At 48.0% G+C, this 25,710-nt stretch overlaps 1 protein-coding gene across 12 annotated transcripts in view; it reads left to right on the forward strand.

Moving 5' to 3' along the window:
• Positions 1 to 25,710, forward strand: part of PXYLP1 (2-phosphoxylose phosphatase 1) — a 72,488-nt gene that overhangs the window by 40,435 nt on the left and 6,343 nt on the right. For 11 of the 12 annotated variants that reach the window (XM_038571064.1, XM_038571069.1, XM_038571073.1 and 8 more), the window contains 3 exons: positions 13,280 to 13,438; positions 14,393 to 14,519; positions 24,714 to 24,853. In XM_038571064.1, coding sequence (XP_038426992.1) covers positions 13,280 to 13,438; positions 14,393 to 14,519; positions 24,714 to 24,853 — 426 coding nt within the window. Of the gene's footprint in view, positions 1 to 12,041; positions 12,079 to 13,279; positions 13,439 to 14,392; positions 14,520 to 24,713; positions 24,854 to 25,710 lie in introns of those variants that run through there. The other variant, XM_038571063.1, reaches the window with a different exon arrangement.

Genomic DNA, 25,710 nt, shown 5'->3' on the forward strand with positions numbered 1-25,710 from the left:
GATTCCATTTAAATCCTCTTCAAACTCTGAGATTTTATGAATTTTATCTTTTCTTGTTGATCCAGCGCCATGAGTATGTACAGCTTTGTCCTTCAGCAAATGTTCCTTGAGTTTCCGTCATAGACCCAAGGAGCTATCTGTCCTACTGGAGGAAAATCATGAGCAGACACTTGGAATAGAGTGTGCGGTACACTAGGATAGGTAAGAGGTGATATCATGTAAGGTGAGCCGGTGAAAGAACATGGCTCTAAGAAAAAGCCAGACTGCTCAGATTGAATCCCAGCCATTTACCAGATTGGTGACCTCAGCCATGTTATTTACCCTCTCAGTTTTCTCATCTGGAGAGTGGGGATAAAACAGTCCCTATTTCATAGGGTTAGTGAAGGATTCAGTGAGCTCATATTTTGAAACACCTAAAACAGTGCCTGTTACACAGTGATCAATGTATGTATGTTTGTTTGTTTTTGTTTTGTTTTTTTTGTTGCTGTTAAAGATTTTATGTATTTATTCATAAGAGACACACACAGAGAGAGAGAGAGAGAGGCAGAGACACAGGCAGAGGGAGAAGCAGGCTTCATGCAAGGAGCCCGACATGGCACTCCATCCTGGGACTCCAGGATCACGCCCTGAGCTGAAGGCAAACTCTCAACCTCTGAGCCACCCAGGCATCCCTGTTTGTTTGTTTTTAAAGATTTTATTTATTATTTGACAGGGAGGGAGGGAGAGAGGGAACCAGAGAGCACAAGCAGGGGGAACAGCAGAGGGAGATGAAGGACTCAATCCCAGGCTGCTCAGATCATGACCTGAGCCGATGGTAGGTGCTTAACCGACTGAGCCACCCAGCGGCCCCTGTGTATTAAATAAAATGAATTAGAGATCATTTATGGCAGGGTGATATGGGAGGATAGAGGACAAGAAGTTTATCCAGTCTGGAAATTCAGGGACAGCTCCTCAGCAGAGGTGACATCTGAGCTTCATCCTTGAGGGGTGAGTATGAGTAGGCCATGGAGGAAGGTAGGAGGGGCGTTCCTACAGATGGAGATGGGTTTGCAAAGACAGAATGAAAAAGTAGGACCAGGTTAGTCACCTGTGTGTAGCTATGAAGTTGGACAAAAGCTGGGGCCACCTCTATCACCACATTATATCCTGAAGGCTGTGGGGAGCCACTGAAGTAGGAACACACCAGGAGATTTATGGCTCAGAAAGACCACAGTCTAGGATAGTGTTTGCCCAGGTGTGGGCTCCTGAGCACCTTGAGCAGAGTGGCTCTGCAAACTTGTAAAGAAGAGTGTTCCAGGGCAGCCCGGGTGGCTCAGCGGTTTAGCGCCACCTTCAGTCCAGGGCCTGATCCTGGAGACCTGGGATCGAGTCCCACATCGGGCTCCCTGCATGGAGCCTGCTTCTCCCTCTGCCTGTGTCTCTGCCTCTGTCTCTCTCTGTGTCTTTCATGAATAAATAAATTAAAAATCTTTATTAAAAAAAAAAGAAGAGTGCTCCAAAACCAAAGAAGAGCATGTTTTGTGCCCTTCCCTACAGAATCAGAATTTTTACAGGAGTGGGACTCAGAATCTGCACTTTTGACTAGCTCCCTGGGTGAGTCTTATAAGCACAAATTCTGGGCACTCTGCTTTCAGAGGCTGATGGGAGGGTGAAGCTGGGTGGCAACTCAGGCTGTTTTGCCTGAGTTTGCCATAAAAGGCTGAGGGGACACCAAAGCAGCAGGTGATGCTGTGGGACTTTGAGCTAATTGGGTGGTAGAGTGGGCCAGGGTGATGAGAGAAGGGGAAGACCACCATGACACACACAGGAGTCTGGCTTGGGTAGTCCAGTAGATGCCTCGGTCACTCGTGTGTTTGTGTGGTTTTTCATATAAATGTTTCAGCGCCGCCTGAGTTAAATAGGGCTGGGGGGTAACCATATGGGACCCATGGCTCCCCAGGCCTGCATCAGACCCAGGTAAGTGGACAGGCTGGGTGTGGAGCAGGACAAGGAGTTGGAGGTGTCGGTGAGGTCCTTGAGGGCCAACTGGGTACTGTGTCTTGCCAGAAGGTGGTTTTGGGATCTGAGCCTAAGAGAGACCCTGTCCAGAGGCAGTGCCGGGGGACTTTGTATTCACTGTTCCTGAAGCCATGACCTGGAGAGACCAGGTCTCCCAGGAGCATGTGGAAGCCACTCTAGACCGACAGTTTTGTTTGGCCCAATGTGTGTTTTCACATTTCTTTACCAATGTTTTAGAACTTGGGCAGTTTCACATAAACTTCCAGCTCCTCTTTAAAAAACAAACAAAGAGACTATCTAGCAAGCCGAGACCCATAATCCCTTGCAGAGACAGTGTTGGAGCTAGCACCTGGGTCCTGGCTGCCCCCTTTGTGGGCAGTGCAAGCTCTTCCTTTCTCCTTGGTCTCCACTTGCTAAACCCTGTCACCTTGAGAGTTTGAGCTCTGTGGTGAGGTGGAAGGAAGAGAGGACAGGGCAGAGATGAGATCTGGGCTGACAGGAAGGGAGGCTGTGAAGGAGACAGTATGGCAGCAGAGAGGTGAGGCCCCCAAACCGAGGGAAGCAAGTAGGAAACTGAGGAATTTCAGATTAATCAGCTGTGTGTGTGTGTGTGTGTGTTTAGTAGGCCCTCCAGCCGAACCAGCCTGTGTGAGTTGTGTGTATCTGATGTATACGAGTGGTGGTGTGCAATATGTGTGAAGGGTGGTGTTATGTGTGGTGTGAGTGGCGTGTGTTGAATAGGTAACCCATCTGAACCAGCTCTGCGTGTGAGTTTTGTATGTATGTGGTGTGTGAGTAGCGTTTGCGTGTGTGTGGTGTCTGTGAGTGGCAGTGTGTGCATGTGGTACATGCATGTGGTGTCTATGAGTGGTAGCATGTGTATGTGGTGTGTATGTAGTGTGTGTAAGTGCTGCATGTGAGCCCCGTGTGTATGTGGTATGTGAACAATGCACATGAGTGATGTGTATGTGGTGCGTATGAGTGGCATGTGTGAGTGGTATGTATGTGTATGTGTATGTGGCGTGTGTGGTACAGGCATGGGAGTGGCATGCGGTGTGTGTATGTCTTCAGTAGTCTCCCTGGTACCTCTCTTCCCGCAGAGCCATCATTTTCCCACAGTCTCCAGCCCCCACTCCCCTCCCCTTTTATATGCTGCTTTGGAATTGTTGTCCTCTGGGAAAGAGAATAACCAAGTTGCTAGAACAGCGTGTAAATTAAAAGAAAATTGCCTCTGAGAAGGAGAGTGAGGAGCTCCTGAAAGGTGCCTGGGGGTTGTAGCATCCGCCTTGGTTGTTCAGCCCCTGGCTTCAGCCTGCTTTTCGTGGTCGGCTGTTGGCATTCACAGCTCCCACTCTTCACAGGCACCCTGCACCCTGGTAGAGATAGATGGTGGCAGGGATTTTGCTGAGGCACAGACTTGGATAATAATAGCTGGGAGCGAGCCAGCCACGGGGCTTTGTCACGCTCTGCTCTTCATCCCATGTGTATGGTATGGAGAAAATCATGTGCCCCAATTGTGTGTGTGAATTGGGGATTCATGAAGATTTTAACGTTTTCATGGAAAAGGTTTGGGGATGCAACCCTTAGAATGCCAAGGGTCTTAGGTAGTATGTACTCTATTTTATTTATTTTTAAAGATCTGTTTATTTTAGAGAGAGAGAGACCACACTTGGGGGGAGGCAGAGAGAGAGAGAATCACAAGCAGACTCCCCTCTGAGCCCAACACCATGGCGGGGGGCTCCATCTCAGGACCCTGAGATCACAACCTGAGCTGAAACCAAGAGTAGGATGCCCAACCGACTGAACCCCCCAGGTGCCCCCGTGTACTCAATTTTAAAAGTCACAATAAGGTTCCTCCTGGGATTTTATTTTGGTGAATCGGAGTCAGAAAGAATGAGGAATTAAACATGAAGGCTTGTGTTTTTAACCTAGGAAGTTCTATGTATAATAGCCTAATCTCATTATCATCACTATGAAGTTCTACGTTTCGTTTTTTTTTTTTTTAAATTTCAGTCCTTTTCCTGGAGATTTATTTTCTGTTTGATCTCTTGAGAGTTTTAATTTTGCTTTCTCTCTGAATGCTTCGTGCCCAGCTACCACACAGAGTTAAATGTCTGTGGTTGAAAAAATTCTGTAGGTGTCAAAATTAAGTGTGACTAATCAGCTTTCATCATGTGTCTTCAGTTTTTGTAGTTACATGGGGGAGGGGAGAGAGTATCACATAGCAGGCCCTTCCATGAGCTAAAAATGGACGCATTTATGTGTGGGGGTCATTTCCAGGATTCTTTTGGGGGTGTGGTGGCACATTGTTTCTCTCCCCTCTCTTTCCCTTTCCTCTCTCTCTCTCCCTCCCTCCTCCTTTCCTTCCTTCGCAGTTTCTGATCTTAGAGAATTTCTCCTAAAGGTAATTAGATGAGAAGATAGAAATGTGTGTTCAAAGATGTTTATTCCAGGATAGCTCACAATAGGCAAACGTGTTGGGGGGGGGGGGCGCCAAGTGTCCAACATTAAATACTCCTGTAGCCATTACGCCGTAATTACACAGATCTGTTTGTATTCTCATACAAGGTTGTCCATAATATGGTAACTACATGTGGTATCTTATATGGGAGTGTGTGTGTGTGTGTGTGTGTGTGTGTGTGTGTCAACTCAAGAAGGGAGTCTCCTATTTTAGAGAAGAGAAGACTATCAGGGCTAGCTAGTAAAACAAGAAAATATTAGTAGAAGTAGCCAATGAACTCAGAGTATCTGCATATGCCAAGCCTATGTGAGGACAGGGACAAAATAGGAGAGAAGGCTGCAGATGTTTACATTGGAGTAGCTGCAGAATGGAGGGGAGCCAAGGACATGGTGGGAGTTGGCCCAGGTGGAGTTTGCTCCAAGGTGATGACATTAAAAGAACATTCACAACAACAAAAAAAACCGAGAAACTCCACCTTGACTTGAGGTTAGTGGTAACCAGAGGTGGAACCCCATGGTCTTGATGGCAGCTCTGCCCTGGAGGAAGGGTGGCCTGGCTGTTCTGAAACTTATCAGGAATGAGGTCTTGAGGGGAGAATCTGAATCTGGAATATGAGAGTGAAGTCAGGCTACACCCAGGGAGAGCTCTGCGACTGTCTCACTGTTGGCACCCAGTGCCTCACCGGCCCGGCAGAGCCAGGCTGCCCGTGGGTGGGAGGGACAGGGAGTCGGCCATGATGCATGGTCCTTCTCTCACGTCTCTGGCCCGGGCTGCGGTATCACGCTGAGCCTCCCCATCTCCCTCCCTTTCTTTCCTGTGTCATCTGAGAGGCTAGACCCTAGACTGCCCAGGCGTCTGCCTCTTGGGGAACCTGGAACCTAGCCTGGCCCCAGGTATCCACCAGAGGGTGGGCTGGCCGGTCAGTCCAGGTACCTAAGGGGTCCAGGCCCCACCCTCAGCATTGTCTCTCAGTCAGGGGGCTTCCCCAAAGTGCTCCCTCACTCCTGACCATCTCTTCCTTGTGACCCTTTCCACAGAAGGCAGATGACCAGCCGCCTTCCTGAGCAGTTGGTTTGGTGGCCTTCGTGAGCTTTAGTGCCCTCAAAAGGTAGACCTTTGAGAAACAGAAAACGTACTTGTTCCTCTTGAGGGGAGAGGAAACAATCCTCAGAGTGCGGACAGAAGCACAGATTTCACCTCTGGCAGGACACCCAGCCACACATATGCAGTAAAATGTAGACTGGGGTTGTTCTGGGTGATAAGATTATGGATGATTTTCACTTCTTTTTATACCTTACTGTTGAAAGGCTATTTTAGGATGAACACATGTTTATGTGAGTTGTAAAGCTCCCTCTCCATTTTGAAAAAAGAAAAATCTCCTCTATCAAGGGTGTCAAAATCAGAAACCTATTTCCAGGCATACTGGGTTGTTAGCCTGAGTCCAACAGATATCAGCATCGTCTTGTGGTTTCAGGGATCCTGTGAACCCTCAGAATTCAAGCGCAGAAGCTTGTGTGTGCAGTCCTTTTTCAGGGTTGAGAAGCAGTAACTTTGATCATATTCTCAAAGTTGAGACGGGGGAGCCAGGCTATGAGATGGTTAAGGATAGCTGAGGTTCTTGTCACAGTTCTTTCTGGGGGCTTGTCCTTGGATGGCTCTCTGATTTCTAGTTTCTGTCATCTCATCCAAAAGGACCCTGTTTGAGCCAGGCCAGTTATCAGCTGCCCCAGGGGACATTGAGATTTCCTGTCCTGCCTGGGAGGCCACAGCTGGGCTCCAGCTCAGGCCACCGTGGGAACCCTGTCTTTGTGCTCTGGCAGTCCGTGGACTTAGGACTCCGTGGCTGACGTCAGAGGGAGGGACAGACAAGTAGGAGATAAGAGCTTGAGAACAGCTTAGAGCAAAACCTCCAGCCTGATGGGATGTGTTGAGTCCTAACCTCGTGAGCCAGACCTCCTGTGGTTTACTGGCTCCCTAAATGGGACCAGGCTTATCACTGGCACCAAAAGCACTTATTAGGTTCTTAACAGTAGTTCACCATGATGTAACAAGCATGAGGAATGAAGAATAGTTAAGAATGAAGAGAACAGGGATCCCTGGGTGGCGCAGCGGTTTGGCGCCTGCCTTTGGCCCAGGGCGCGATCCTGGAGATCCGGGATCGAATCCCACATCGGGCTCCCGGTGCATGGAGCCTGCTTCTCCCTCTGCCTGTGTCTCTGCCTCTGTGTGTGTGTGTGTGTGTGTGTGTGACTATCATGAATTAAAAAAAAAAAAAAAAGAATGAAGAGAACAGGAAAGGTTGGTCTTGTATTGTGGCCCCAAGTGGATAGGTCAAAAAGGATAGATTCAGCTATTTGGTCCATCTTGTCCATGTAAAACCAAGTCTCTCAAAGTTTGCAAATGTGGGCTTGATTTTCGCCAAGCATGATTTCTGCTGCCTTTTATTAAAAGCAAATGGTCAGGGGGGCTCAGGTTATGATCCTGGGGCCCCAGGATTGAGTCCCTACATCAGGGAGCCTGCTTCCCTCTCCCCCTCCGCCTGCCCGTGTGTTCTCTCTCACTCTCACTCACTCTTTCTCTCTCAAATAAATAAAATCTTTTAAAAATAATAAAAAGCAAATGGTCCAAGGCAAATAACAGAATTGGTCTCCAGTTGTGGTTCTGGTTTATATTTGAGAATGACACACAGACATTTTTATTTTCAGTGCAGGGTAGAGGCACAATGGATCTTTAAGACAACTTGATGGATTGAGCAGCACTGAGGGAATTGTGGGAATTGCCTATAGAGCAAATCATTATTCTTTGGCAGGCCTGTGAAGGAAACAGAATTCAGGAACCTTTGGATTACTGGGGGATAGTAGAATCAGGGGTAGTTTAGCTTATAAGAAGGTAATGCTCAGTAGTTGAGCGTCTGCCTTTGGCTCAGGTTCTGATCCCAGGGTCCTGGGATCAGTTCCCACATTGGGCTCTCCATTGGGAGCCTGCTTCTCCCTCTGCCTGTGTCTCTGACTCTCTCATGAATACATAAGTAAAATTTTTTTTTTTTTTTAGTAAAATCTTTATTAAGAAAGAAGAAGAAGGTAACATCTTGGGGGCATCTGGCTGGTTCAGTCAGTAGGGCGTGTGACTCTTGATCTCAGGTTGATTAGTTCAAGCCCCACATTGGGTGTAGATCTTAAAAAAAAAAAAGGAAGATGCTATCTTGGATAAGCTGCATGTATTTAAAGGAGTCAGAAAAGCTGCTAAAATTGGGTGGTCGAGAGGCAAAGGGAGACTGGTTCATTATGCTTCTGTGAAAGGTGTGGACACAGAGGGTCAGCATCCCTTCCAGATCCCGAGTTGAAGGCAGCACCTTTTAAGAGCCTGGAAGTGGCCAGAATTATCACATCAAGAGGACAGATGTGCAAATAGCACTTCTTTATCCCTTACCATGCTGCAGGCACTATACAGTGTTCCACAAGTGACACCTCAAGTCATCCATGCCACCACTCTGGTAGAGATGCCGTAATCTTCATTTTACAGGTAAAGGGAATAAAGCCTAGTGAGGCAGGAATATTTGCCCAACGTCATGCACCTAGGAAGTAACAAAGTCAGGACTTGAACCCAGGCTTGTGACTCAGTAGCCCCCAACCCCACACCACCTGCCTGCATTCAGAACCATGAGTAGCCTGGTAACAGAGTTGACTGAGGACAGGCTTTAGTGGTCCTGGAAACAAGAAGTTCCAAGGAAGAGGTGACTACAGTCTGCTAGGGAGATGACCAGCCTAGGACTGATGGTGAGGCAGGCTCTGGAGCTAGGAAGGTAAAAAGCAGTTGGTGGAGCCATGCCTTTGACCCCATGAGGTTCTTTGCTGGTGTGGTCAGTGGTGTGACTCGGGCAGCTGAGCCAGTGATGGAGAGGTGAGCCGACACTTTAGCCCCATTGTGCTTGTCTTCACCAGGACACCTGTGGACCTGACACCTGATTTGGATCTGCCAGGGTGTCCGTGTAATAAGAGGAAGAGCTGACAACTAAACTTCAGAGGCACAGGGACAGTAAGAGACAGCCTACAGCCTTGGGTAGGGATTGCAGGAGGCCACCTGACTTCCTATAAAGTTGCTTCTACATGGGGAAGCCTTTCTTTTGTGGAAAGAGCCCTCGTTGGCACAGGTGGCTAGACTTGGGCCCCTGTCCCTGGACCAGTCAGTATACAAGGACGGGATCCTGGAGGAGCAGCACAACAACCCCCCACCAAGCCAGGCAGTTGGCCTGGGGGGAAGTGCCACTCTGCAGAACGAAGGGAGGGGTGGTGATCTGACCCAGGGATGGGAGTCAGATTTGAGGCACCTGTAAAGGGCTTATATACAGGAGGTTCTTACGGCTAGAGCTAGGAGGAAGGCCAGGTGTGCAGGTGGATATTTGTTTTCTGTCTTGGAGTGCAGCACTTGGCTCAGAGTAAGCCTCCAGTTCAACAAGCATTTGTGGGGGGGCCTGCCCTGGGTTGGTCAGAGGGGGAATATAAAGATGAAAAAGACATAGCCCTGAGCCTCCAGATGTTTAGCGTGGCCAGTTGAGAAACTGTGGACACCCCTGTTTATGGCTACTGTGTTGTGAGCAAGAACCTGTGTTATGGCAGCAAGAACCAGGGGCAGGACAATAGAAGAGGGATGCTAGGGTGGGCTTCCTGGAAGGGGTGACCCCAGGATTATCATGGAGTTGGCCAGATTTAGAGAACAATGGTGAGATGAGGGTAGTTAGACACAGAGGGAGGAATGTTGGGCAGTGGGGGCAGCTCCAAGCTGTTCAGGGACAGTGAGGACCAAGTTGGGGGTGAGGATGTACGAGAGTGGGTCTGGGGGAGACGTCTCACTCCCCAGCCTCTTGCATCAGAACCTCCCCCGAATGTCTGGTGTTTGGAGGACCCACCAAAGGGCCTCACATGGGCTGGCCCTGCGTTCTGGTGATTAGGAGGGTGCAAACAGCACAGGGTGATCTCAATAGCTAGTGGGTGAGGCAGACAGGCCCAGATGCCGGAGGAAGCAGCAGATAAAATCTTTCTGGACAGAAGGCCTCTAATCATCACCCAGTTTTTATCTGAGTTTCAAACCACTGCTTCCTTGGGGCATGAATGGGTCATTTGGGCCCAACTACCATGATTCCTTCTTACTCCATTGAGCCACTTAATAAAAATACCTTAAATGAGGTAACTTGTAAGCAACAGAAAATTATTTTTTTCATTCCTGGAGATTGGGAAGTCCAAGATCAAAGCACGAGCAGATTCGGTGTCTGTGAAGACCCATCTTTTCTCTGTAACCTCAGATGGCAGAGGGTCAGGGAGGTAGTTACTCTTTGCGGTCTCATTTATAAGGATGCTCATCCCACTTGACCTCCATCTTCCAAAGACCTCACCTCACATTGGGGGTTGGAGTTTCAACATGTGAATTTTTTTTTTCTTTTTTTTTTTTTTTCAACATGTGAATTTTAAGGGGACACAAGTATTCAGTCTATAGCAGTTCCCAAGTGGTAGCCTCCATAGACCTTACCCAGTGTGCTTACAGATAAACTAGTCAACTGTGGGGACTATGGGATGTCTAGAGACCTATGCCCTTATGTCCCTGTGTCACTCATATGATCATGTGTCCTTAGCTTCACCTGTGCCTGGCCCAGACTCAAATGAAGTGTGCCCGCAGGCATGGCCAAGGGGCCGGAATCCGGCACCATTTCTTAAAAGAGCAGAGTTGCTCGCCAGAATTGCTGGGTCATTAAGATGCTGCCTTCAGACATATACTTTTCTCCTTCCCTTGCTCTGGCATGAATCCCCCAGTGGTAAATTACCTCTATAGACACCTGAGCTTATGGTGTTAGCAATTCTGGCTCCTTCCAGCTGCTGGGAAGAAAGTGGCTGTAGGACCGATCAAAGGACTAATTTTGAATTGGTGAAGTTCCGACCAATTTTATAGCTCTATGATTGTTGTTGTAATACAAATAATAAAAGTAATGAATGAAAATATGCTAATAAAAAAGTGTATCTAGATATTATAGAAAGATACATCCATGTCTATACATAGAGGAAGTATGTAACATGCTTACTCTAAACATGTATGTATGTAGACCTGTAAAACAATGTAGGCATTTATGGGAAAACAAATAAAAATACTACTTCATACCCCATTCCACCCATTCCCCAGAGGAAAACACTGCTGCGTTGTAGTGGATGTCCCTGTAGACATTTCTATGCATTTACATAATAAATGCCTGTATGTTCGTACATTTATAGTTTTTTTCTTAGCCAGTAACTTGGTTTGTTCACTTCATTTATCTTTGATTCTTTTACATCTTTTTTTTTTAAAGATTTTATTTATTTATTCATGAGAGACACAGAGAGAGAGAGAGACAGAGACACAGGCAGAGGGAGGAGCAGGCTCCATGCAGGGAGCCCGTTGTGGGACTCAATCCTGGGACTCCAGGATCACACCCTGGGCTGAAGGCAGACGCCCCACTACTGAGCCACCCAGGGATCCCTCTTTCACATCCTTTTTAACTTTGGCAGAATATTCCCCAATATGGATGTAACATTCTGTTCCGTTAATGATGGATACTTAGTCCATTTTCCTTTTCTGTTATTACAAATAACGCTACGGCCAGTCTCCTTGGCCATACATCTTTGTGATTGGGATTGATTTAAATTCCAAGAGGTAGGATAACAGGATTGGGGATAAAGCACATATAGCATTTTGGTGGATGCTGCCAAATACTTCCAAAAGGTTCCTGTTTCCACTCTCACCTGCAGTGTGTGGAAGTGAGTTTTTACAGCCTTGCCAGTACTGCTACTGCTATTATTATTATTAAAACATGAGATTCTAGTCTGATGGGGAGGGATCAGATGCTATTGTTTTATTTTGTATTTAAGTATGAATAACGTTGAACATCTTTTCATACATTCATTGCCATTGGTGTTTGTTTTTCTGTAATTAATCTACTCATACCCCCTACTGATTTTTTAGTTGTAGAAGCTCATATGCATTTTGGCTTTAATAATTTGTTACTTATGTTGCAAATATTTTCCTTTCAGTGGATTGTCTTTTAACTTTATTTATAACATCTGTTTGCCAAAGGAAAACCTTAAGTATTTATTTAGAGGAACCTATAAAAGAAATAAGGGAGGGCAGCCCCGATGGCGCAGCGGTTTAGCGCCGCCTGCAGCCCAGGGCGTGATCCTGGAGACCCTGGATCGAGTCGCACGTCAGGCTCTCTGCATGGAGCCTGCTTCTCCCTCTGCCTGTGTCTCTGCTTCTCTCTCTCTCTCTCTCTCTGCATCTCTATGAATAAATAAATAAAATCTTAAAAAAAATAAATAAAAAATAAAAGAAATAAGGGAATTTAAATGGATTTAGACTGGTGGTTGGGCCCTATTTTAGCTATTGTTCAAATGTATGTATGTGTATTCTGGTGATTGATAAACCTTTTAGAAATTAAATGATATGCATGGGCACAGCTATTTCTGTGGGTTTCCTCAGTTGGTGGATGCTAAAAATAAAACTATCATTTTGTAGAGAGTTCCAGAAAATCTGTGGTGCTGCAAAGAGGTCCCCCATATATGGACCATTGACCCAGAAGATGGACTTACATCTGCTCCTAAGTAATTGATAAAAGTCTGTTCATCGGGATTCATTTGGTTGAAAGTAACTGAAACCCAACTGAAACTAGCTTAAACAAGAAGGGTTATATATGATGTATGTAATTGGGACTTTTAAGAGAGGTTCTGGCTTCAGCCACATCTGAACCCAGGGTCTCCAAGAATGGATGTCCTCAGGTCTCTCTCTCTCTCTCTCTCTCTCTGATTAGGTCTCTGCATTTGTTTTTCTGCCTTGTTTCTACTCGGCATCATTTTCTTCCTCTGCAGGCAGAGGCTGTCTGAGGAGGAACATGTAGCTGGGGCAGCCCCAGGTTTCCGTTCTTAGAGATCAGCATACAAAAGAGAGCCTTTTCTAGTGCATGCACAGTGCCTCTGTCAAGGAGAAGGAGACTAGTTGCTCCATAACTATCCTCATTGACTCAGTCAGAGGTCCATCTCCAGCCGGGGGCCGGGGGCCGGGGGCAGGGACCCTGTGATTGACGGTTCAACCAGAACCACATGAGGAGGGGAAAGAGCAGTTCACCAACAGAAAGAAGGGTGCTAGATGGACAGACAGATAGATGGCGGAGCCCACGCATGACATCCAGAAGACTGGTGGGGAGAACCAGTAGAGGCAGAGGAGTGAGCTTGAGATGGGGTTCTACCCGCCACATCCACCTTGGGTGACTGCCTCAATCTCCTCCCTTGACACTAGGCTCTCTTCTTTGTAAAGTGGTCTTGTGAGGATTAATGAGTGATGCCTGTGTTTGGACTCTTGGGGACCCCAGGGTGCAAAGCAGATGATATCAAAGGACATCTGTCAGATAGCACATATAGCACTTCGGAGGCACCCAAGAGGTGCTGGCTTTCCTCTCTAGTATTTACTAGAATTCAGAGGGTGCTAGGAATGAGGTAACCAGGTTGCATGAAGTTCTTCCTCTACCACCGAGCGAGGCAGGCCCCTTCTCTGGGGTGGCCCACCTGCTGTGGCACAGCTAATTATCAGTCAGGAGAAGGTAATGGCATTGAGAAAGAGGCAGGGCCCAGTGAAGGCTTAGGAAACAGTTCTTGATAAGAAGCTGACCGCTTGCTGGACTGAAGTCCACCCTAATGCTAAGGGAGAGAAGGGTTACTCAGTGTAAATCCAGCCACGCTCTGGGCCCCTCCTGCTGGCCTGGGGCCCCCCACGCTGCACCTGTCATGACCTGCCTTGCTTTCCTTGCAGTCCACCTGACCCCAGTGTCCACAGCTAAGAATGGAGTGAGTAGCAAGAGTCGAAAGAGAATCATGCCTGACCCAGTGACCGAGCCCCCTGTGATGGACCCCATTTACGAAGCGCTTTTGTACTGCAACATTCCCAGTGTGGCTGAGCGCAGCATGGAAGGTAGGCCTGCCTGCCCTGCCCAACTTGGTACCAGGACAGACGCCCCTATGGGAATGAGTAGATCTTCAAGCAGCGCATGATAGGAAGGAACCTGACGGCTCAAATCCTGCAGTTGCCACTAAGCCGTGCCCTTGAATGAGTTCCCAAGTCTTAGCTTCCTCATCTGTGAAATGGGGGTAATGAGCAGTCTCTGCTCACAGGGCTGCCCGGAGTCTTAAGTAAATGCTTCAAACACGTGGCTCACGAGGAGCCCTCTGCACAGGTTTGCCATTATGGTTTTCAGTGGGATACCAGAGATGGAAAGGTAGGATTGATGGGCTCTAGGGCAGCACCTCCAACTACACCCCCCTTTCCAATAAACTCTCTTCGGAGCCTACGATGTCCACAGGATGCTGGATGCTCCATTGGTATCCTGCAGTAAAGGTGTAGGAAGATACGATTTTTGTGTTGAGTATTGCTTTTTTTGAACATGGATCAAAATGATACTGAATATTTTTATCAGTGTTTGCCCTGATTTGTTTCATAGAGCTTTATTTATTTTATTGATCTTTTTAAGGAGGCTCCACACCCAATGTGGGGCTTGAACTCCCAACCCTGAGGTTAAGAGTTGTGTGCTCCACCGAGGGAGCCAGATCCCGTTTCATGGAGCTTTGAAGTAGAAGTCATTGTTTCTAGCATTTCTCCAGGCCACTCGCTAGACTGTGGATTGTGAGTGAGGCCACTCTGGCCTCCAGCACCCAGCCACACCCCCAGAGCCTCCCTGTCACCTCTGGGGTGTCAGAGACCTAACCAGACATAACCAGTCCTGTCTCTCTCCTCCACCTGCCTTGTGAGCCACCCCGCTGCCTGCAGCACGGCACCCTGCTGCTAGGCTCATCCCTCCCCACCTCTGTGAAGTGGAAAGGCTGCTCACCTCCCGAGTGATAACCAGGCCATGTTACTCCTCTCCCACAGGTCACGCCCCCCATCATTTTAAGCTGATCTCAGTGCATGTGTTCATTCGACACGGGGACAGATACCCACTGTATGTCATTCCCAAAACGAAGCGACCAGAAATCGACTGCACTCTGGTGGCCAACAGGTAAATTGCACTTTTTCTAAGAGTCGTTTCCAAGCGTCGGTTCTCTCTGTCCCAGTCAAAACGCTGGCTGGAGAATGACAGGCAGGGGGAGTAAGCTCAACAAGCGAGTCCTGTTTGCCAGAAGCCTGATCTTCAGCACAATCCTGCGTGTTAATTACCATTTCACAGTTGAGAAGAAGGAGGCCCAGAGAAGCGAGGACAGCCGTGTAAGGCCACACAGCAGACAAACCGAGATTTGGGTCCAGGCCATTGTGGGGCCTGCTCTTCCCTCCTGTGTTCTGCAGTTTGAGAAGGAGCAGGGACCTAGTGCAGTGAACACTGGGCCCGATGTGCTCAGGCCCTGGCTCAGCTGTGTGGTTTGGGGCAGCAGGTGAGTCCCGTAGTCTCCGAGCCTCGCCCTCCCATCTCTGCAGTGGGGATGCCTTTGCTGACTGTGTTGGGTCACGAGTAAGTGAAATGATAGAGGAGAACATGCCCCACCAGCTGTAGAGCCATGTACATGTAAGACTTACAGCCTTTTAATTTTAATTTTTCATGGGAATAGGGATAGCACGTTCTTGGCTGAGAGCCCTTAGGATGCAAAAGAATTCAACAGAGACTGGAAATTGTGCATATGGGTAAGGCACAGCTCTAAAATGAGAGGCAAATTAGCCCTGAAATGATGGGCGAGGCCTCCACGATGTGTCTGGGTACATGTAACAGCCCTCGCAGAATTGACTGAAGGAGCGAAGGAGACGGGAGAGAAGTGCTCACGGAGGAAGATGTCATGTGGATGGAATGCTTCCGGGTGCCAGCCTGCCCTGGGCAGGCCCGGTCTGGGGGACCAGGCCTCTTCCTTCTAGTGGATGGTGGTGTGAACCCCAGGGAGGGAGTTTCAGGGTAACTTTTTGGGTCTCCAGGCTTCTCACTGTCCAGGATTATGGGGAAGAGGAAGTGAACCATTGGATGTGAACACATCATGAAATAGTGTGTGACTATAGCCTATCACGCACTTTCTCCTTTCCTGCTGGAGGTCACGAAGCCTGCAGCCTGGGTGCTTATGTCTTTTTCTGTGTTTAGCAAGCATAGGTGAATGTCCCAGTGTCCCACAGGTTGGAAAAGCCCCTGGGTCAAGGTCTCTAGCCTTCTGTGCCAACCTTCTGAAACCTTCTCCCCCTGCCATACCCACTCTTGCTGGCTCCCCACCCCTCAGACCTTTGCCCCTGCTGTTTAGCTCCCTAAACCCACTCCTACAGCTCCTCAGAGGCTCCCCTGAAATGCTGCCCCTTCTGGGCAACCTCTCCTGATGTGTGAGGATGGGTTCTCTCGTATCGGGCATTGTCACTGCCCCACTCAAACTGAAAAGGGCGATGTACAGGAAGGCTCTCCGAACAAAATATTGAAGGACCTAAACTGGCCTTTGGATTAGGGGAAGGAGAGAGGCCTCTTGCTGGGCTGGGTATCAGCCCTTTGGTTTCTGGATCAGAGGATGGTCTAGAGTGATCTAGGATGGCAGGAGAACATGGGGTGCAAGGAGGGCAGCTCAGAGAAGTGGCTTTGCTACACTGGCACAGTCTGTGGATATCTGCCGTCTGAACTGCTCAGGAATAGATAGGCCAGGAGGCCTCTCAGTTCGCCAGCCTCAGGGCAGCCTCCAGGACTCTGACAATACCATGCATCAGCCCTGGCAACATGTCTTCTGCTCCCCTTTCTCTAGCTGGGCTCTACATTCCCAGACATGAGAATTTTTCAGTGGCTCGGCCCAGACCAGGGGTCCCTCTCCAGACCAGTCAGCTGTTACTCAGGTCCCTGAGCACCTCCAGGCTCTGGAGGTTACCCTCACTGTTTAGCTAGAGAAGGTGCCCATTGGGCACAGCTGCCTGCCAACATGCAGACACCCCCCCCCCCCCCCCGCCCCGTGTACCTGCATGCTTTCCAGCTTATCTTCCAGCATGATTGTGCCCTTCCCACACCACTGGCTCCTTAAAGGCATTGGATCTTTCTCCTTTATCACTGGTGTCCAGCCTGAGCCTGGCATAAAATAGTTGTCACACTAGGTTGGTTGCAGAGTGAATTCAGGACCTTAGTGAGAATTACAAGTCCTATTGCTGATCAAGTGCCTCATGATAGATTTTAGCCTCTGCCATGGAACTCTCTGAAGCCTTAGAAACCCTTTTGGTAGAAGGCCAATCACTTTAGCTTTGTGGCCCTCAGTACTTTGTCCTGGGCTGTGGGGACAGTGAGTGGTCCATCCCTTAGCACAACCTTGTGAATTCTAACTAAGGGGCTGCACTAGCGCACTGAGCTGGTTGTACTGAGGGGTTGACAAGCGTTGGTGTTCCATTTACTACAGTGGCCTGCAGGCTTTCTGGGCCCAGGTTCTTTCCCACTTTGAGTGGTCGTGGTCTGGAGGCCAGGCCAGGTCCCAGGGCCCCTCATCCATTACAGCCATGGCAGGATCCTGCGATGGGGCCGTTTCTGGAGCTCCCAGTTGAGAGGTGCAGCTCCTGGGGACCAGCTGCTCTGCTGCCCCTGCCCCCGTTTTCCCTGGCCTTAATCTTCCGACCTACTTCTGTTTTATTGAACATTCTATGTCTTCAGGAGCTGCTTTAAGTCCTTGGTGGAAGGTGGGAGGAGTATGCATGTTTAATTAATTGCTGACATTTAATTAATTCCATCCTTAAAAACATGAAGTGGACCTGTCATAAATGCACACTTAGAGTGAGAGTGAGCAGGACTCCCGATGATGTGGAGCCCCCCCACCCTCGGGCTTCAGAATCCCCTGGGACAATGGGGTCTGGGACACCAGCCGTGCCTGCTGCCTTCCCAGGTACTGATTCAGGTTCGGGAATCATCCATTTTTACAGCCTCGTAAGGGCGGTGGGCCTCTCATCTAGTCTAGTGAGAGGGCGTAGCTGGGCCAGCAGGCAGGGTCGCAGTGAGCTGACACCCGGGCACGTTGTCAGGTGTCAGGAACTGACACCCGGGCACGTTGGTGGCCCCAATGCTTCCCGTCACCGTGACCCATTCCGTGGCTCTCCCCAGTCTTTGTAGCGGAAGCTGCCTCTTCCTGAAGGCCGTGTGCCTCGTGGCAAAGGTGCTGTTTTAACTCTCATGGAACAGCATTTGGCCAGCCGTAGGGGTTATTAGCCATAGTTATGCCATGTGTATTAAATGCTTTTTTTGCTTGCATTCATGAATACGAACTAGATACTCTTTTCTACATCCAAGGAAGAGAAGAAGATTTGCTTTAATCAGTATTTATTCAGTACATTGTGTTTTTAAACACTTACTATGTGTCGGGTATTGTGACATGTGGCTGGCCCACATACAGAGAGGTGGCATGTGAACAGGCACCTCGATAAAGTGAAGGCGCCAGCCCCTTACATATCTGAGGGAAGAGGGTTCCAGACAGAGGGAACAGCAAGTGCAAAGAGCCTGAGGCTGGAATAAGACCAGTATGTGGCTGGACTGGACTGGGAAGGGAGAGGAAGGGCTACTAAAGACTCATAGAAGAAAGGCTGCTCCTGCCCCCAGGGGGCCCAGTCCCGCCTGAGAGGCAATCTGGTGGCCAGCACCCATGCTGGCATCTGCAGTATTAGAGAAGCAGTGGAAGAATTAGAAAAAGTAGAGGTGGAAGCAGTTTGAGAACCATATTTGGGGCATGAACCACAAAAGGGCAGCCTGCCTGGGCTTGGGGGGGACTGGAGAGGTGGGATGGCAGGTCCAGGAAGGCCACTACGACCAAGGGACCTAGAGGGTGTTCGGGAGCACATCAGGCAGCAGCTGGTGATAAATGGTACCTGGGGCGGTGAAACCTACCTGGGCAAAGGTTTGCGGAGGTGGACAGCTTGGCCCACAGGCTGGAGCAGGGAGCGGAGAGGTGGAAGGGTGGGGAGGGCCTAGGTCATCTGATGCTATGAACGCCCAGCTAAGGAGAGTGGCAGGCATCAAGGCGGCGAGGGAGCTGGGAAGGGGAGGGATGGAATTACCAAGATCTCTGGCTGCCATGATGCCAAGGACGGATCAGAGGCTGGCTGCGATGTTTGCGTTCCTATGGCCATAGTGATCCAGAAGAGAGATTGCCCCGCAGAGTCCCACCCAGGTCCTTAAAATGACCTACAGGACTTCCTGTACTCTCCCCCTTCCCCTTGCCCTGCCCTGGGGCTCTCCTCATCCTCACTCACTCCACCTTAGCCACACCGCCCCTAGCCCTCCTTCCCACTGACGGTGTTCTCTCTACAGACAGCTCTTCCCCAGCTGCTTAATGGCCAGCAGGTCCACCTCCTTCAAGCCTTGCTTAAATGTCACCTTCTCAGAACACTTCACTTACAATTACAATGCACTTCTTCCATCTAAGTCTCCTGGGTCCCTCTTTTCCTGCTCTTCTTTTTGAGAAACACACCAATGCTTCATAGCATCTGTTACCTTCTAGGGTGCATGTGCGCACGGGCACACACACATTTTTTTTTTAAAGGTTTTATTTGTTTATTCATGAGAGACACAGAGAAAGAGACAGAGACATAGGCAGAGGGAGCAGCAGGCTTTCTGCAGGGAGCCCAATGCAGGACTTGATCCCAGGACCCCGGGATCATGACCTGAGCCAAAGGCAGACGCTCAACCACTGAGCCACCCAGGTGCACGCCCCACACACACTTTCTGGTGTTCATTGTATGTTGTCTGCTTCCCCAGGCTAGAATGCGAGCTCCCTGAGGGCAGTGTTCAATGCTGCTATATGCCAAGGGCCTAAGAGGATGCCTGGCAAATGGGAGGAACATGATCAAATATCTGTTGAATGAATAAATGGATAGAGGCTAAAACTCAGGGGGTGTCAGTGGAGTTGGAGAGAAGCCTTGGGTCTGAGAGAAAGTCACAAGGTGGGGTTGGTAGGACTTGCTGACAGGATGAGGGTGAGACAGAGACAGAGGAGATGGTGGCCAGATTTCTGATTGGGTATCTGGCTGGTGCTGGTGCCCCTGCCCAGAATAGAAAGAGCAGAGAAAGGGAGGAAGGGGAGGGAAGTTAGGAGGACAGGTCTCGGTGCTAAGTATGAGCTGTCATCAGACATTCCAGTGATAATTTCTAGAAGGTAGTATAGGCGTGTAGGTGTGGGGCTCTGGCATGTTGTCCTGCCAGGGGACAGAGATTCATTTGAGAGTTCATGTGTCGATGGCAGCTGACACTGTGGGTGTGACTGGTATCACAGAGCCTATGGAGCAAGGGAAGGTTGAAAACAGAGTCCTGGCAAACAGGAGCCAAGAAGTAGCCCAGAGAGGGAGAGGATCCCAGGAGGAGACTTTGCAAACAGGAGTGGCAATGTTAGGAGAGCTAAAAAAGGAGGAAGTTTTTAACAAAGAGTGAGGGGCAATTAATCACCTCAGGTAATGCACAGAGGTCCAGAAAGCCAAAGACGGAGAAAAGCATATTGAGCTTATCTGTTTGGAATTTCATTTCATTAATAATATAAAATAAAATCTCTTTCATAAATTGTAAAAGTCTGTGGAATGAAGTCATTCCAGTTTCCAGCCACATGAGCTTTTTTGAATTGTGTTTTCTGATAACAGTATCACTGGCACTATGCTTCTTCTCTGTCTTAATGTTCTATGCAGGACTCAGTAATTGCTCAGATTATAGCGAAAGCACAATACATTTTCTCATGGGTGTGTAGATTAGCCTTGAGGTTCTGTCTCAAGCTTTGTGGCATAGAGAGACGTAAACAATGCATACAAAAATGTAAATAAGAACTCTGGAAACGAATAGTTTGAAGCCTTAGGATAGCAGCACCTTTAATTCTTCCAAGTTTTTTTTTTTTTTTTTTTTTTAGATTTCTATTTATTTATTTGACAGAGACGGAGCACGAGCAGAGGGAGGGGCAGAGGGAGAGGGAGAAGCAGGCTCCCCACAGAGCAGGAAGCCCAACTCAGGGCTCAATCCCAGGACCCCGGGATCATGACCGGAGCTGAAGGCAGACACTTAACCAGCTGAGCCACCCAGGTGCCCCAGTTCTGTCGATTTTCAATAGGAAAGCAGATTTCCAGGGAGGTTGCAATGACATGAGTTTTTCCTGAAGAAAAATTCATCATGACAGATAGAATCATTTCTGTGTTAGAGTTAGTCTAGCCTTTTGTAACCAAGAGACCGAAGAATCCATTGCCTCAAATACCAAAGTTTACCTTTGCCTTGCATGAAGGTCTGAAGTAAGTGACCCAGGTCATATTATGTGGCTCTGCTTGGTCATTTAAGGCCCCAGGTTCCTTCAGATCATGGCTCCCATAATGCCCTAGGGATATCTACATGATTGAACCTGGATTGCTTCCATGTCTACCTAGTGGCTGGTGGGAAGGAAAAGAATGCTAAAGGGCATTCCATGATCTAAAAACCTAAACTCAGTAGTGGGATACATCCTTCCATTCCATTAGCAAATACCATGTGGTTCTAGCTAACCACTAGGGCCTCAGAAATGGAACCTAACCAATTCCCAAGAAGAGAATAGATTTTTTTTTTAAGATTTATTTATTTATTTATTTGAGAGAGAGAGAGAACGTGCTAAAGGGGGAGGAGGAGCTGAGGGGGAGGGAGAGAGAGAATCTGCAGATTCCCCACGGAGCATGCAGCCCAACATGGGGTCGATCTCCCCATCTTGAGATCATGACCTGAGCTGATATCAACGGTTGGACACTTAACCAACTGAGCCACCCAGGTGCCCCAGAGGAGAACAGATTTTAGTGTACAATGTTTAAAGAAAAACCACAGCTAGATAGTAGTTAGTAGCAGTAAAAACAGATTGTATTCAGGAACTAATGAAGTAAGGGAAAAGAGATCTCAGTGTAGAAGTGGGCTTAATTCCAAATACAACATGGGCTGTGGGAATTTATAGCCAGGGAGCAGGGTGGAGGTCAGTGGCCAGAATAGGACTAAGAGGAGACTTCAGGGGTGAATTGCTGGCCAAAGACAGGCCAGTGTGAGCAGATACCACCTGGGAGATGAGGAATTTGATCAGATAGGAAGAGCGGGAGATTCTGGCTAAATCGACTTAGCAGGCTTTTTGCTAAAACTCAGTGATACAAAATGGACATAAGTCCAAAGAACATAGAAGTCCAAAGGTTGAGGCCTAGCTGGAAAGAGGGTTCAGAGGAGCCTAACTATAGTTTACTCAGAGTCTGTCACAATTAGCAGTTTCACTCATAATAATTTCCATTGAAATCTGAGTATTTTAGTAAACCAGTATAGGAACTTGTCATATTCATTGCTACAGTTTATGGGAGGCTTGGACTTTTCATAAAGCATCTAAGGATGGGGTACTTCCCAGTCAAATTCATTTACAGGTGTTTTGGAGTATCTGCCATCAAGCTAGGTACCCTCTTGGCTACAGAGGGAGGGAGGAGTGGAGCCATGGACTGGGTAGCCAGGACCTGGACATTTAGATCCAGGACAGGCCCAGGGACTCAGGTTACCTGGTCCTCTTCTTGTTAAAAAGATCCAGCCACAGGACACCCGGGTGGCTCAGTGATTGAGCGTCTGCCTTTGGCTCAGGTTGTGATCCCAGGATCCTGGGATCAAGTCCTGCATCAGGCTCCCTGCATGGAGCCTGCTTCTCCCTCTGCCTGTGTCTCTGCCTGTCTCTGTGTATCTCATGAATAAATAAATAAAATCTTAAAAAAAAAAAAAAAAAAAAGATCCAGCCATTTGCTATCTCTCCTGTTAAGTGAAGTTTTCCTTCCAGCAATCGCCATCCTTCCCGGACCAAAACCAAGTTTCTATCTATACAGTTAGATATTAACATGTCATTAAGCCGTCAGATGCCGTGAAAACGTGAGATAAGCTCAGCAAATACTTCCACATCCTGTTGATGGATGCCCTTTGTTTATATTAATTCAAATTGTCAGCCCTCATTGTCAGTCTGGAAATCTTATTTCCCAGTTTGCAAATATTTATGTGTTTTAGCCTTGGGAATAATAACATATCCTCTGTTTTTGTGGAAAGACACAATGCCTACAGCAATCCAGGATGATTAGACTATATATTGTGTCAGTATTAGCGTTCTCTAATTTTAAAACATTTTTTAAAGATGGGCTTTCTACTTTTTTGAAAGATAATAAAAGCATTTTACCTGGGGCATCTGGGTGGCTCAGTGGTTGAGCATCTGCCTTTGGCTCAGATTGTAATCCTGAGTCCTACATGGGCTCCCCATGGGGAGCCTGCTTCTCCCTCTGCCTATGTTTCTGCCTCTCTCTGTGTGTCTCTCATGAATAAATAAAAATCTTAAAAAAAAAAAAAAAAAGGCATTTTAGCAGCCAAAGTTAACCGGGCTCTCAGATAGGAGAGGCCTGCTATTAGAACAATTTATCCTTGCTTCTCTTCATGTTGATTTAGCTTAGCTGGGAACTCGTCTTATCTGTTCACTTTCATTCAGCTGGAGAATGTACACACATTCATAGGCCATCTCATTATTCATAGAAAAGGTGTGTATATTAGGTTATCTCATTATTCAGAGAAATGTACATATATTTATAGGTCATTTCATTATTTAGGGAGATTGTATATTAGCAACTAGAAGAATAAATTAAATCTTGATTTACCCCATGTATTGTGGCAGAAATATAAGTAATGTCAGATATTATTAAAAAAAATGTTTTTTTATCTCTTCATTACCACCCCATGTGAAATGAGATACTATTTGTGCAAAATGCAAAGCAAATGGTAGAGAGCTGTAGAGATCTTGGTTACCTTAACCAATTAATTTTTCTCAAAGGAGATTTTCCAGAGGTCAGTTAAGGATTACCGGGGTGAAGGTTGAGGGTAGGTTTGCTAGGAGGAAGGGGCTGCATGTGTAAAGTCTGGGATGTGTGAAAGAACAAGGTGTGTTGGGACAGAAGGCAGTCAGTTACCTGTGACCAGAGCCCAGTATTCAAATGGAAAAGGTGGGAATCCCTGAGCCTCAAGGTGAGGTGGGGCCAGAACAGATTTTTTTTTTTTTTTTTTTTTTTTTTTATGATAGTCACACAGAGAGAGAGAGAGAGAGAGAGAGAGAGGGAGAGAGGGAGAGAGGGGCAGAGACACAGGCAGAGGGAGAAGCAGGCTCCATGCACCGGCAGCCCGATGTGGGATTCGATCCCGGGTCTCCAGGATCGCGCCCTGGGCCAAAGGCAGGCGCCAAACCGCTGCGCCACCCGAGGATCCCCCAGAACAGATTGATAGGCCACACGGGTCCGGTGGGAAAGAGGAAGTATACAGGAGCAGGGCCAACTGGACTTGCTGTTAAGTCAATCTCAATCTCGGGCTGTGGAGGAGGCAAGATTAGATTGCAGTTAGGCCAAAGAGGAGCCCATGCCATAGAGACAAAAGCTGCCTGAGCCAGAACCAAGGGAGTGGCTGCAGAGAAGTGGCTGTAGAGAAGCCCCAGGAGGACACATCTAGGATGGGGTGGCAGATGGCATGCATAGGAGCAGGGGAAGGAGAAATCAAGGAGGACTTCCAGCCTGGGCATGACCACCTGGTGGGAGTCAGTAGCCTCCTGAGGAAGGAAACGGGATCTGGGTGGTGGGATATCGGTGGCAAAGCTGACTCCCCCAGTGCCAGGAATGATGGGTGCTTCAGCAGAGGTTAGGGGTTTGGCCTGGCCTCATGCAATGTTAGTGGTGGAGCAAACGTGATCCTGGAATTTAAAAGTGATTGAACTTGAAGCACCAGAGTGGCTCAGTCGGTTAAGCATCTGACTCTTGATTGGGCTCAGGATCATGAGATCCAGCCCCGTGTTGGGCCCCAAGCTCAGCAGAAATCTGCTTCTCGGGCAGCCCCCGTGGCTCAGCGGTTTAGTGCCTCCTTCAGTCCAGGGTGTGATCCTGGAGACTCGGGATCGAGTCCCACATCAGGCTCCCTGCATGGAGCCTGCTTCTCCCTCTGTCAGTGTCTCTGCCTCTCTCTCTCCCTCTGTGTCTCTCATGAATAAATAAGTAAAATCTTAAAAAAAAAAAAAAAAGGAATCTGTTTCTCTCCCTCCCCTCCATCCCTTCCGCTGCTCCAGCACACACTCGCGTGCTCTCTCAAAATAAAATCTTAAAAAAAAAAAAAAAAAAATCAAAGTGACTGAGCCCAGTACCTGTTCTTACGGGTGAGCAGGGTAGGACGCACCTCAGATTTTACTGGCTGAAGTTGAAACCTTTGTGGACTATTGTGGAGCATAGTGACGACTAATTCTCCATGTTGTCTCCTTAGGAAACCATATCACCCTAAACTGGAAGCTTTCGTTAGTCACATGTCGAAAGGATCCGGAGCCTCTTTCGAAAGCCCTCTACACTCCCTGCCTCTTTACCCCAATCACCCACTGTGTGAGATGGGAGAGCTCACGCAGACAGGTACGTGTGACAGCCATTGGCTCATTCCTCCTCCCATGTCCTCTTCTATGTGGCATACGTCGGAGCAGATGCTCCTGGGCAAGGCGCTGTGTGCTCATGGGGATGAATAAGGACTAGTACCACAGGTGGCTCTGAGCCCACCAAGGTATCTTAAAAATTAAAAATAGCCCCTTTCTTTATTGCAAAACCAGTATATGTCAATGGTAGAGAAATTAGGAAAGATGGTCAAGCAAAAGGAAGAAGAATTTAAAGTACCCCCAAATCCCAGCCCACGGAAGAAATGGGTCCTCTTGTTTCATTTGTTTATGTGTGTGCACACATGCACACACAGTGGTATCTTACTACACAACTTTGTAATACACTTTTTCTTTTAACAGTATGTTGTGATAATCCTTCCCTGTCGATAAATATTCATTAACAGCATCATTTCTTATGTCCACCTATTATCCCACTATTGCTGGGCCATAATTTATGTAACCAATCCCATGTTCAAAGAACATACTTCAAAGAAAACAACCTGATAAGTTTTAATGCACGAGATCTCATGAACAAATATATATGGCAGATCCCTAGTGAGCATGGAGCTTGTTTGACTGAGTGTGTTCCTCACAGAAGCCCACCTTTCCCTCTGAGCCCTGTTCATACCATTCATTACACAGCCTGTTCCCTGTCAGGGTGGGTTGGTGAGTTAACTGTGGAATTACCTCTGTTAGGAAGAGAAGGAACTGGCAGCTCCCCAATAGCCTCTAGTTCCTTCTTACTTCAATCTAGGACCTCAGAGGGTCTTTGCAGGGTCACCAGCCTTTTTGGAAGAATCCGGAGGACTTGTTGGCCATGTTGTCCCACCACTACTCTAA

The sequence above is a fragment of the Canis lupus genome, chromosome 23 (genome assembly GCF_011100685.1).
Source record: "Canis lupus familiaris isolate Mischka breed German Shepherd chromosome 23, alternate assembly UU_Cfam_GSD_1.0, whole genome shotgun sequence".
NCBI lineage: Eukaryota > Metazoa > Chordata > Mammalia > Carnivora > Canidae > Canis > Canis lupus.